Below are 14,414 nucleotides of genomic sequence, written 5' to 3'. Positions count from 1 at the left end.
ACGTAGATCGAAAACGCAGTTGTGTCATGTTAACTTGCTAAAGCCTTATTTTTCCCGAGACATGTGTTGGATGTTGTAGTGGATCCAGTTAAAGTTCGTCCTCAGTGGGCTGTCGTGCAGGCTCTGGTGGGGGGAGAATGTGATGACCCACCAGAGCCCGATGAAGCTATAGTGTCTGGTCGGTTGAAGAATAGTGAGTCGTTGAAATGTCTGGATACTTCTCTGCAATATTTAGACCCCTTAAAACGTGCCCAGTTAGTCAATTTAATTGAAGAGTTTCTGTGTCTTTTTGGCGACACGCCTTCGCGAACCACTCTGGTTAAGCACGACATAGACGTTGGTGATTCACTGCCAATCAGGCAGAGGTTTTACAGAGTACACCCCGACAAACGTAAGCTGCTAGACTCTGAGGTGAAGTATATGGTTGAAAATAAAATTGCTGAACCCTCCGATTCTAGTTGGGCTTCGCCTTGTATTTTAGTGCCAAAGCCTGATAACAGTCCAAGTTTCTGCACAGATTTTCGCAAGGTGAATGCAGTGTCTAAGGCAGATTCTTTTCCGCTTCCTCGGATGGAGGATTGCGTGGATCAGGTGGGGGGTGTGAGCTTTGTGACCAAACTGGACCTGTTAAAAGGGTATTGGCAGGTGCCACTTATAGAGCAGGTTAAACAGATTGCAGCATTCATTACACCAAGCAGGTTGTTCTTGTATAGTGTGATGCCTTTTGGGTTGAGGAACGCTCCAGCAACCTTTCAGCATCTAATGAATCGGGTTGTTGGGGGTCTGGAGGGTTGTGCTGTTTACCTTGATGATTTGGTTGTATATTCTGATACCTGGGAGGAACATTTGTCCCGTGTGAGAGCGACATTTACTTGGTTAGCAGAAGCTAATTTAACAATAAATTTGTCTAAATGTGAGTTCGCTAAGGCCACTGTGGTTTATCTGGGGTGCATTGTTGGACAGGGCAGTGTTCGGCCTGTACAGGCCAAGGTTGAGGCGATTGATCAATTCCCACAGCCCAGGACCAAAAAGGAACTAATGCGTTTCTTAGGTATGGTGGGCTATTATCGTTGTTTTTGCCCAAATTTTTCCACAGTGGTGACACCGCTAACAGACCTGTTGAAAACTAGCCACAAGTATATTTGGTCGCCTCTCTGTCAGAGCGCTTTTGAGAGAGTAAAGGGATTAATCGCTAATGCTCCAGTCCTGGCTGCTCCTCAGTGGGACAGGGAGTTTCAGGTGGAGGTTGATGCCAGTTTGGTTGGAGCTGGGGCTGTGCTGTTACAGGCAGATCAGTCAGGGGTTTACCGCCCAGTTTGTTTCTTTTCTAAGAAGTTCAACCGTCACCAGTTTAATTACTTGGTGATTGAAAAAGAGGCACTGGCATTGATTTGGGGCCTGCAACATTTCCAGGTCTATTTTGGTAATGGTCCTGTGGTGGTCTTTTTTGACCATAACCCATTAACGTTTCTCAGCAGCCTGCAGTCACCAAGCCAGCGGCTAGTGAGCTGGGCCCTTTTTCTCTTACAGCCTGGAGATACGACACATCAAGGGATTGGACATCATTGTTGCAGACGCACTGTCGACATCCCCGCTGGACCTTGCCTCATTGACAACCGTTCCAGGTGATGGGACTAAAGTGACATCTGCTGCCCAAGCCACTCCAACTGCTGAGCTGAGGGTTCCTGCTGGTGCTGCGAGTCGCATCTTGGGCTTTGCTGAAATGTGCTGACAATTTATTTATTTTTATTTATTCAATTTATTTCCGACATGGTTACATTCATCATTCACAATGATGTTTGTGCTGAACACATTGGTTTTGTTGGCATTAAATCTTGCTTTGTACACCTTTAAGACAGTGTCGCCTCCCACCTTTGTTTCACAGCGTGAATGGCTGTAACAAAATTGCTAACAGAAAGCTAACACCAGAGGAAGCTTAACTCTGTTATTTATTCCAGGCTCAGTAATGGCGAATAATTGTAATTTGACTTTAGTAATTGAGAACATAATTGCCTTATTAAGGATAAAAAACAATTGTAATTTAAAGGTATTTTGGATTAGGGCTGTAACTAACGACTATTTTAATAGTCAACTAGTCATTGATTACTGAAACAGATGACAAATTGTACATGCTGCTTCAATCTTTTAAATTTGGCTTGGGGCAAATTACGACAAATAAAAACCATAAATAAATAAATAAATCAAACAATTCCCAACTCAGTGTAAACAGGTTCCGTACAAACACAAAATAAGTTGAATAAATCAACACTAGAATCTGCTTCAGTAATAACATTTACACTAGAGTTGTCACGATACCAAAATGAGTAACCATGATACAGACAAAGTATCACGTTCCAGGTAGGGGTGAGAATCTTTAGGCACCTCACGATTCGATTCTAAATCGATTATTAATGTATTTTATTCACAAAATATTTGTTGTATTCACTGTGTCCACGCACTGTATAAATTCATATATTATTTGTAGTTACAAAAAAAGAGATACATTACCATCCATTATCATTTATTACACTAATGGAAGAAGCATGTGATTTTCACTTATCGATGACACGTCTGACTTAGTGGGAAAAGTCCAAATATTCTTTTGGAAGGTAAGTTTGTATGAGCATTGCCAACTCTTGTAAACAGAGTTGTGCACAAGGACAACTGGGCTCATGTGCGAGCGAGTGCAACGAGTGTTGTGCATGTGCAACTTCAAAAAAATTATCCTCTATACCTTTAATTGTAGTTGGGAAAAAAATGCTTGTCACTGTAATCGTAATTGAACTGTAATTGGACATGGGTAATTGAAAACATAATTGTACCTGAAAAATGTAATTGACCCCAAAGCTGGTCTCTGTTGTCATTCTGTGTATGATCTCACTTTCTGTGTTTCTGTTTTTTGGAGTCATTTTGTGTATTTTTTTTTGTTGTTTGTATACTTTCCTGTTCATTTTTTGAGGTTTCTGTAATTGTCTTGTGTGAAAATTTTTTTTTTGGTCATTTTGTGTATTTCCCTCTACTATTATGTTTTTTTGGAGCATTACTAATACAAAATTAGGCCTGAGGGCTGCATGTGACCCATGTCTGCCTACAGGGTTTGACAATAGAAACTTTGGGAAAGAGTTAAAAGATAAATAAAGCAAATGTTCCAATGGAGCTTGCTTCCACAAGCTCCATTGGAACATTTGCTTTATTTATCTTACAGGTGAGAACTGACTTACAGGTCATAGTGCTGGTTCCACTTGGGGTCCAGTGTGCTCTTGACTGTGTCTGTAGAGTGGCATTGACCCGATCCGTCCACCACCACCTTGGCAAAAGGATCAGGCAGACCTGTAGAACACACAGTTAGCAGAAACACATCTATTTTTAGTATCAGATAATCAACAACTTTACATTTTAAAGCTAAACTTCATTTGTAAATGGTCTTTGTGTGCCACAGACATTTGAGCGGTTTGTGCCTGACCTTTACCATTTTAACATTTTTCACCATATGACCCAGTTTTATTTGTCACTACTTCTAGATTTTAGCAAAATTTCACCTTGCCATGGACACACAATCATGTTTAGAAATATCTAAAGGTCAATAGATACTGAAGAAAAGCCTTCGTAGCTTAACTTGGATGTCAGTTGTTATATGTTGTCATAACTGTTGGATGATGAAATGGAAACGTTTAATAGTTGAAGTTTGATTCAGCCTGGCTTTTCTGTCTTCATGTTGATAACTAACATTTAAGAGAGAAAAATACATTTAGTCACTCCACAGTGGAGAAACATTGGATATAGGTTTTAATAAAATCTGACTGTTTTTTAAAGTTTATAAGATGGGGAAACAAAAAAAAAAAAACGTGTTCAATTGAATTGAATAATAAAACTACAGCAGAGCAAATCTTGAAGTCAGTTTAAAACAGGGTGGGGTGGTCAATTACATTTTTCACAATTATGTCTATAATTATCCATGTTCAATTACAACTCAATTATGATTATTACAGTGACGGGCATTTTTTCCCAATTACAATTAAATTATAATTACATTCTCAATTACTAAAGTTGAAATTCAATTATTGAGCCTTTAATAGATGACCATATCAGGGTTAACCTTCCCTGTGCTAGCTTTCTGTTAGCATCTCTTATGATAATGGGTCAGTTTTGACCCAGGTCTTAAATCAGCTGTAAAACACACAAAAAAATATTATCTATCATCTTATTTGTTTTTCATCTTTTGGTTACCTTGTTAGAATATTGGTATTAATATTTTTAATGTGGGCATCAGTACCTTTTTTCTGTCGGTATACCTCTGGATTAACTAATATATTTTTCATAACTAGTACAGTGCTCGTTGGAAGTATGTATTCATATAGTGGGAGGAGCTTAAGTAGAGTTGTCAAATGAGTATGTGTTTGAAGGTTGGATGTACAAAGAGGTGTACATACTCTGTACTATGTAGTGTTATAAAGGGGTTTATTTGTGGGTGTAAAATAAAATAGCGAGTGCGATTTCCCTGGTTTAATTCTATGGGACATGTGCATGATAAATGTGTTTGTTGTTTTTTTTGTTTTTTTACTCACTTTTATATTTTTTTGTTTGGTGTATTTTTCTGTAATGTATGTGTATTTTTGTATCTTTCTGTTGTGTTTTTGTGCACTTTTTGTATAATTATTGTTTTTTGTTGCCATTGTAGTGATTCTGGAATCATTTTGTGTTTTTTTGTATAAATGTTTAGTTTTTTGTTTTATTTTACTCATTTAGTATATTTTTATTATAAATACTGTGTTTTGTGTGTGTCTCTCTCTCTACATCCATCTAGTACAGTGCCCGTTGGAAGTATGCATTCATGTGGGAGCATAAGTACAGTTGTCAATTATGGCCAAATGACAATATATTTGAAGGTTGGATGTACATAGAGGTGTACATACTCTGTTATAAAGGGGTTTATTTGCAGGTGCAAAGTAAAATAGTGTGTGCAATTTCCCTGGTTCAATTTTATGGGACATGTGAATGATAAATGTGTTTGTTGTTTTTTTTATACTCATTTATATATATATATATATATATACACATGTTTTTTTTTAATGTATTTTTCTGTAATGTATGTTTTTGGATTATTATGTGTATTTTTTTTTAATCTTTTTTAGTGTAGTTTTGTGCATTTCTATTGTTATTTTGTGTATTTTTGTATAAATATTTAGTTTTGTGTATTTTGAGTCATTTTCATATGTTATATTTTTCTGTAATGTATGTTTTTTGGAGTAATTTTGTGTGTTTTTGGAGCCTTTTTGTATATTTTTATGCATTTCTGTTGTCATTTTGTGTACTTTTTGTATAAATATTGTTTAGTTTTTTGTTTTATTTTAAAATTTTAGTATATTTTTATTATAAATAAATAAATACCTTGTGTGTGTGTTCCCGTGAAATATTTGAGACGATGATAACCAAACTACATAGACATTGTAGCACAAATCAGAAAAGTAACAAAACTGCGCAAAACAAAACGTAAAGCTCCAAACTACATGAGTGAGTAAGTAAATTAAAGTATTATCTATTCTATAATTTTTTACCTTTGAACCGAGTGGTCAGAGCTTAGCTTCAATGTACGGCACCACAGATAATCTACAGTTTTCCAGAAGGAGAATTGAACAGGTTGGAACGTTGTCTGTAAAAGACTCACCAGTGGCTGATGGTTTCAAACGATCTATTCAGAGAGCTCTATGTTTCGGTCTAAACTATCTTCTTCTCTATCGCTCGTGTGTTTACAGTCTGTGTCGGCTTGGCTGTGTGCGCAGCGATTGGCTCTGGCCGCACACGTGACTCTTGCTCGGGTGAGGAGCTGTGTAGTGAAATAGATATAGATGGTGCGCTAGCGCCCCCTCACACCCTGAGGTCAAAAGCTGAATAGGTTTCATTTCGGGGCCGTCCAGAAGTGAAATTAAATTAAAATAAACATTTTGAAATGACCAAATTACTCCAAAATAACAGATACACACATTTGGGGTATTTGGAACCCGTTGACCAAGTTTCAGGTCGAACTGGCACCGCGTCTGGGAGATATTTGCTCCACACACAGACGTTCCTTGCTTTTTAGATAGATTGTAATTGACAGTTTTTATAGAATTTCCATGACAATTACAATGTCAAATATCTGAATTCAATTATAATTAAATTCTGACTACAATTGCAACAGATTTTTTCAATTACACGATTACAATTATAATGGACCCAAACCCTGGTTTAAAATGTCAAATCAACAATGTCTCTGTTTAAAGCAGTGCTTCTAACAGCACACATGCTTATAAACCCTGTTGTAGTGAAACACTTCACCTCATTGTTCCTACTGGTCATTACAGGAGGGGAGTACGCACGAGCACAAGATCACAAAGTACTTACGAAAGAAGTCTTTCTTTGCGAGGTTCTTGGCACATAATACTGCAAAGAGAGAGAGAAAAAGAGGTTATGATCAGATTGAATCACACGATCACATGCAAATGTTTGTAAATCTCGCAGTGAGTAGGCTGCTACATTGAACTGACGTGCATTGAAAATGCTGATTAGAATGACGTCTGAATGTCGGAGGATGGTAACGAGCAGGGAAGTTTCTGTGTGTCGCCCACAGTTTGTGTGGCAGAAAGCACTCGCACATCTCTGTGGTTTTACAGCTAAAATATATTAAAATATTTACAATCTTGCTACATGACTGCTTACTTGGCTTTACAAACAGCTACATGCATCACTATGTTAGCTTAGCAAGTCACACAAACATTGTTCCTTTTATTTACAAGGCTTATCAAACAAAACTGGACACTGTTTTTGCAACCCAGGCTGATGTAATGTCTAGAAGAGACCTCAAAACCATGTCAGGTGTGATCACCTGTTTACACTGGAGCCTCTAATGTCATTCAGCCTGTTTGTTTTTAAAACCTAGTACTTAAAAACCCACAGCAAAGAGCATGTTTCAGGAATTAAAAACACAAGATAGCATGAACAGTGTTAAGTTGCAAGTTGTGTTTTCTAAGTGTGTCCCATGTGCTGCACTGTACACCAAAAGATAAAAATCATGGATTTTAGGACAACTAAAGTCTCTAAATCAGTGTTTCTCAAATGGGGGTATGTGCACCCCTAGGGGTAATCAATGGCACTACAGGGTGTACTTGAGAGAGTGAAAGAAAGTGGAAAATGAACAAATAAAGTGTCAGTCTTATACAACAGTTAGTGCCGACCAAGTGATTTGATTGGACGACAGACATTCCAAAAGTTGTGATATAGAGCAACAACAGCACGAAAACTTCTTAAGGGTCATATGGGATGAATAAAAGGATATCTCATATCACTCTGCTGTACAGCTGATCTAAATACTGGTAATTAACGTTACATGTTGCGCTACACACTGCAGGTCTTAATGCACAATTTGAATTTTTTTTTAAAAACAATACTTTTTTTTGTGGTCGTTCATTTTACATTACATAATAATAATAATAATAATAATACATATTAAATGCAACTTCAATCAGTTTGGAATATGAACGGAATGCGACCCTGAAGTTACGCACATGAGCAGAAGTGGTCCCATGGTGACCCATGACCCCACAGGCATGTACGGTGTTCACGGAAGTAAACATGGAGGCGTCCAGTGTAGGACTGTCTCAGAAAGTTTCTTTCCAACAACAGAAGTCAGCACTTTATAACTTTAAAGAGATGCTGTTACATCTGTCCAACGCAGTGTTTGGATGTGGAGTCAGAGTCAACAGTGGAGGAATGGGAACGTAAAATCACATATATGTTGTTCAGACTGTCTTTAACAGATTGGAAACAGGTCACATATTTGCAAAAAGATCGAACTTTGATTGCATTTGCCTTAGGGCTGCACGATTATGGCCAAAATGATAATTGTGATTATTTGGATCAATATTGAGATTACGATTATCAATCACAATTATTAATCATGTTTGTATTTCTTAATGAACTACTTTTTAATAAACAATATGTGTTTAGAGTGCAAAATAAAAGCTTTAAACAAGAAAAATAAAATTTACCCAACAATTTAAAATTTACAGAAGGCAACTGCTAGAAAAAATGTCAGCATATAAAAAAGGCAAGAACGTTAAGGTGCGTTCACACCAAATGTGACTCTGGCAACTAGATTACATTCAAAATCAATGTCAGTGACGCAACTACAAGCAACGCAATTCTAAGCCTCGATCGCTTTTCATTGAGATAGTGTAATGAGGCCTTAATCATGTGTTTGTCCCCTAGTGGTTGGCGACTACCGGGGTTGAGAAAGTGCCTGATTAGATATGCATTTAATCATGATGGCCAAAACTGTAATCACGATTCAAATTTGAATAATTGTGAAGCCCTAATTTGCCTGCAGGGTGAATAGCTTGTGTGCTCTCTACATGTTGGCAAAGCCAAATGATTAAATAAATCAAAAATAATAATCTCTCTTGTCACTTATTTCTGTTATCAAACCTTTTGATTAAAAAAACATTACATCATATCCCACTCAGCCAACGACTGACACAGAGGAGTTTTTAACTACTGCCAATCACTAAAGTACAAACTGTATTAAAATGAAAAAAATGGAAGTGCAGTAAAAAAATATAATTTAAAATTTATAAAATCTATAAGGTACATGACACCACAAGGCTTAAAAATGACTGAGCTACCAAATATTTTCTTCGTGACATTTTAGAATACTTTGGATTTTTAGGGACATTTCAAAGTATGAAAACACTATTAAACAGCTAATAAATCACAAAACAAAAAACAGAAAATCAACCATGATATGCTGTGATTGCACAATAAAAACAACATAGGGCTCTTTAGTTTGTATAATAAAAGGAAACTAAATAAACCTGTTGACTTTGGTTGGCACCAGAAAGGGAAATAAACAAATGTGAAACTTGACCTTCAAGGTCAGGGGCCTGTGGGGGAGATGAAATCATTAAAATATTATACTGGTAGGAGAAACACTTATTTCTATCTTGGGTTAATGAAAATGACAATAATCAGATTGATTGCATTGATTACAGGCCAAAACCCAAGCACAACAGAAGTGAGAGAGGATAGTGGTTACATTAGTGTGTGTGGAACTATCTAGCGTTGGATTGGTTCAGCCTATCTACTAGAGATGGGCGATATTAACTAAAAAAATTATCCCGATAATTTCTGGTGTTATCACGATAACGCTAAAAATCTCGATAAATAAAAGCTATAAATAAACAAGTTAAAAAAGTTACAACTTATTGTAAACAGGTTCCTTACAAACAAATAAATGTGAATACATCAACACTAGACATATTAAAAAGGCTACAATGGCTGCTGACTCAAAAAGTTCATGAGCTGATATTTTATAGAATATATTGTATGCAATCTATTTCTTTCCTCACTTGAAATTAAAAAAAAAAAAAAGCAAAAAAAAGAAAAACTAACTCCATTATTGTTTTTACTGCTGATGAATCTTGTTTCATTTATCTAATAAGTTACATAAAGTTATGATTAATAAATAAATATGATTTCCTATAATTAAACCAGATCAAGCTGATGATGTAATCATTCAGTATATTTATGTGTAATAATATCAATAGTTACATTAGTCTAATAGGACCAGCTTTGTCTGTGAACACATGAAATATCATTAAAAAATATTGTGTTTCACAAGTTGGGATGAATGAATAGTGACATTATTATTTATGATAAAATTTATTTCACACAACATGTGACATGTTTAGTTTTTATTCTTCCATACAAATGTTAAATCTGACCATAAACAAATCTATGGTTCTCTGTGGTTTTATGAGAGTAAGACGTGTTCTTTTTATTTGGTCTGTTCCTTATATGGAGTGGTTAGCATTAGCTATTAGCCCAGTGTGTTAGCTTAGCTTAGTTAGCTTTAGTTGAGTTTCCAGTTCATAATCATTGCTACAGGTTCATCTCTGTCCCTGTGTTTGTACAACTTTAGGTGGATCTTGGTTTTAACCCAGTAGTGGTTCATGATATATCACAGCAGCACAGCAGTTTCAGGTAGCAGTGACGACCACCTCACACACACACTCGACGGTGTGCTCCGCGGCAGAGCTTCTCGTAAACAGCGTTCCGCTCCAGAGAATAATAAGTTAACAACAAACAGGGGCAGTTTTGTTCTGTGGAACAAGGATTTTAGGGACATTCTTGGCTAAATTGAGGGACAAATGGCCCGTGGCCCTCGCTAATTTCCGACATGGGAATTTATCGTTTATATGACATATTCATACCAGTGAGAATGTTTTTGACGATAAATCATAAACGATAAAATATCGCACATTCCTACTATCTACACCATCCTTTGGACTGGTTAAGAAGATCAAGGATTGACTCAGGCAATCATACAGGAAGCAAGTGGAAGGATCATCGGTGACTGTAGAGGCATGAATGTGTCTGGTCTTTTCCATTTCCTGTGATTAACCCATGGAGAATGGCTGCAGGAAATCCTTCCCACTTCCCTGCCATTCTTCCCCTTTGACTCACACAATATCCACATTGAGACACAATGGGGGGAAAAAACGAAACAAGAAATGTTAATTTCTCAGTGATTATTTGTTGCTTCTGTTGGACTACTCACACCATGTACCCTCATAAACCTGCCCTGATTCCAGCTCAGTGCTCCTCTAAAGACTCAGTCTTTCTCTTGACTAGAGCTTCTGTGGCACTGAATGTGTGATGGGCCTTTTCTGAGTGTGTCAGGAAATTCCTCTCTCTGCCAAGGTCAAGGCTGGCCAAGACGCACATCAATGGCTCAGCTGGTTCACAATTTTCTCACAGTGCCTTGCTGTAGTGGAAAACATCTTGTATTGCAAAAAAGAAATCTGCCAAATAAAATATCTAGCTTTTATTGTTATTGCTCTTTTCTCAGTGACCCAGTAATGACATGAAATAAATGAACAGACAGAACTTGGCTTTACACAATCAGGATTTTTGGGCTGATCATTCACCAATCAGTGAGTTTAAAAGAAACGATCACCGATCCGATCATGAGTCAGGATGGGTCCCGAATTCTGAAATGTGGAGGTGAAACGCTGCTTTTTTTCTGCCAGATTGGGTCCCCCAAAGTTACCGCAATCACCAAATACTCTGGTTACAAACTGTGTCACTACAGACAGTATGACCCTTCCAAGCAAAATAGCTGATTCCCTTTACACCTAGTGGGTGTCTGCCCAAAAAGCAGGCACCATTGGAGGCAGCACTACGCCAAATGGACTAAGAACATCTGATGGAGCCAAAGACAAGCTTTACTCAGTTTTGAATGATATCTGCTTAGATAAGAGTATTTCAACTAGTGTAAAACAAAACACTGTACCACCAATGAAGCTCAAACTTTCAAATGCATTTAATCAATCTTATTGCAAATCAGCCATTAAATTAATTAAATCAGACATAGGCAACCGGTGGCCCGGGGGCCACATGCGGCCATCAGTCTAATTCCGTGCGGCCCCCATGGCAAATTCACGAAAAATTGTAATTCAAGAAATTTGTACTACGGTAATATGACGCGCAACATAATACACAAAACAACTCAAAAAACATACAAGATGACAGAAAAATGCACAGCATGTCAAAAGAAATACACGAAGCAACAACAAAAATACAATATTTCCAAAAATATAAAAAAGACTCAAAACAACCACCGAAACACACAAAACAACACACATATAAGATGACTTCAAAGATGCACACAATGCCAACACAATTACACAAATTGTACACAGATTAACAACAAACATTTTGAAAAATAAACAAAATGCCAATGTAACACTCAATGAATTAAAAAAAAACACATACTGTATAATGACCCCAAAAACACAATAAATGACAAAAAAAAAAAAAACTACACAAAAAGAAAACAAAGACAAAACTCTTAGGGATGGATTCACTAAAGGTTTATGGGTTTTAAAACGTGTAAAAACATCACTCCACGTGCTAATAAGGAGTACATACTACAGGGAATCAGAACTGCGCCCACAATCCATTTAGCACGTTTCTCTCTAATGAATATGTAAAGTAGGCGGGTCTCATGAGGGGTGCAAAAAAATGGGAGGAGAAAATGCAAATAAATTAATGCAGTGGGCGCAATGCAATTCATCAAATCTGGAACTGTTCGCATGATTGTTTAAGCACGGGAAAATAGTACGACTGACAAGTAAGTGCAAACACACGCAGAGATCATCGCCGCAGTAAACGTTGACACAAAACACAACGGAGATGGGAAAAAAGACTCCAGTTAACCTTTCTAGTATAAGTAAATAATTCAAATAAAACAATAGTCAATTTTAACAGCCACTGAATAAAAAAATGCAGAGTAAAGTGTGTGTGTGGGAGAGAAAAAGCTGGACGTGCACGTGCGTGAGGAGTCCAGTGGCTGCGGTGCAGAGGATGCTGTGCGCGAGGATCCATGGATGTCCCTCCGGATGAACCTTAGGGGTGGATTCATTGCACCTTAGGGGTGCAATGAGCTCCTGTGTCTTTCTCTCCATGTTTTGACCCTAAAACTCTTGTGTCGCGTTGATGCTAGGCCAGAATCAACTGAACAGCATGCGTAATTTATGTAACGATGGCACAATGTTCACAAATGAGAGCATACGTGACTACTCAGGGGCTCAGACCTGCTGGATGATGCTCAGTAGATCATCTTCAAATGACGGTTATCGACTGATTGACAGACTCAGATCAATAGGATGGTTTCTGTCCAAATCTGCCTGTTTTAAGAGCAAAGTTACAGGACCTAGCGGAGCACCCACATTAAAGTAGGAGGGAAAAATATAGGTTTTAAGTTAAGTTTTAAAGTTTTTATTTGTTTTCTACATTATTAAATGTTTGTACAGCAGACAGAGAAGTTCACCAGCCTCCAATCGAACTTCTTCAAATGTCATGTTGAGCTTCTGTGCACTCACCTCTCCACGTTGAACGAGCAAAATGTTCATTTAAATATGGAGGTGTCAAACATGTCTATACACGAAGCTATTAGTGCTGCAATGTTATTGAATTCCTCACAGCAGGTGAGCAAACAAAGGATTTGGGGATGCACCTGGTTTACCACCCTCTATTTCAGATCTTAGTGAATCTGCCCCTTTCCTGTGTTAATGCTCCGACAGGTCATTATTCTAATTGCTGACATGAGTGTTGATAATCAGATCAGATACAATCACTTGTATTTGATGAAAGTTACCATACTGAGTTTCTGCCTCTGAAATGTTCTTTCACTATAAAGCTCACACACACACGCACACGCACACCAGTGTTTCTGAAATTTCTTGGTGTGTTTGCATAAATGCTAGTGCAAACTGCAAGCTAAGTAAGTGAGAGGGTTAGCGGTACTAATGCTGCTTCCTAAGTAAATGTCCCTGTTTCCTCTCTTTCACACACACTGAAGCTGCCTTTTGTGTTCTTTCACTGGGTCTGATTTGCTGTTTCACTCCTCTGTCCTCCTTCCAAACCCTTCTCCCTCCTTCCTCTGAGATGACCCTGGGTCACCTGCTGTCCTGACTCCTGGCTCTGCTGGGATTGGGTTCCTTGGCAGGTGCCAGATCACACCGACTGTGACTGTCTGGCACAGAAATTAGAGCATCACGTGCTGACCTCATTGGTAAAGAAATACTTTCTTGCTAAATCACTGCCTCGTTGATTTTTTTTACTGGAACTTATCGCAGTAAACTGCATTCACATAAAGACAAAAGCACAATTTTTCATCTTTTTGACCTTATTTTGGCTAAGTGGACTTTTACTGGAAATTTAAAACTCTGGTGTTTACCGGCTCATGTATCTAACTAGAGTTTACACAAACCCGTTTAGGCTGCAGCCTTAAAGTAACTATAAAGTAATCTAAATATAGAAACAGGCTTCCAAAGATACAAAGACAAACTAAAATGTGAATTAGGGTGGTTCACAATATAATGATATAAAAATACAAGTTTTCCAAACTTTGCCTGATCGCATTTTGCCTTGTTCCTATTGATAATTTGAACATCTGTACAAAAAATTGAGCCAATATAATGGCAGAAAAAGGTGGCACACTTTTTCACATTTTTTACTGGTCAACCAAAAAATGCGTAACTTTCACAGATATCAGAAACTTGAATGATATAAAGGTAAGTATGGTCATTAATAGTTTCTCCCTGTATTTATATTAAATGAGTAAGAACATTAGAACAGTTCAAAGACTATTCCTGGAAAATGTCAGCATTGTGACAAAGTGTGCTACCCCAAAGGGGGTATGTTGCAAATCTAGATTCCCTCTTACCACGCTAACTACCAGAATTTAATCAGTGTGTGCTGGACTGTGAAGCTCGCTAACGTCTTACGGAGCTAAATTACCATGGTAACTTCTGCTGAACGACGAGCCTGGTTGGGAGCAGGTTTTGCTCTGACTAAGATTTTAGCGAGTGATGAAG

General features: G+C 37.6%; 1 protein-coding gene across 2 annotated transcripts in view; it reads right to left on the bottom strand.

Moving 5' to 3' along the window:
* The window catches only part of smurf1 (SMAD specific E3 ubiquitin protein ligase 1), a 63,515-nt gene that overhangs the window by 40,654 nt on the left and 8,447 nt on the right, over window positions 1-14,414 (bottom strand). For both annotated transcript variants that reach the window (XM_028454444.1, XM_028454445.1), the window contains exons 2-3: window positions 6,382-6,420; window positions 3,222-3,330 (exon numbers count right to left, since the gene is read on the bottom strand). In XM_028454444.1, the coding sequence (XP_028310245.1) occupies window positions 3,222-3,330; window positions 6,382-6,420 (148 nt within the window). The remainder of the gene's footprint in view (window positions 1-3,221; window positions 3,331-6,381; window positions 6,421-14,414) is intronic.

The sequence above is a fragment of the Gouania willdenowi genome, chromosome 8 (assembly GCF_900634775.1).
Source record: "Gouania willdenowi chromosome 8, fGouWil2.1, whole genome shotgun sequence".
NCBI classification, from domain to species: domain Eukaryota; kingdom Metazoa; phylum Chordata; class Actinopteri; order Blenniiformes; family Gobiesocidae; genus Gouania; species Gouania willdenowi.
Note: the sequence above shows the minus strand (reverse complement) of the source record. Positions and strands in the feature narration are given on the sequence as shown.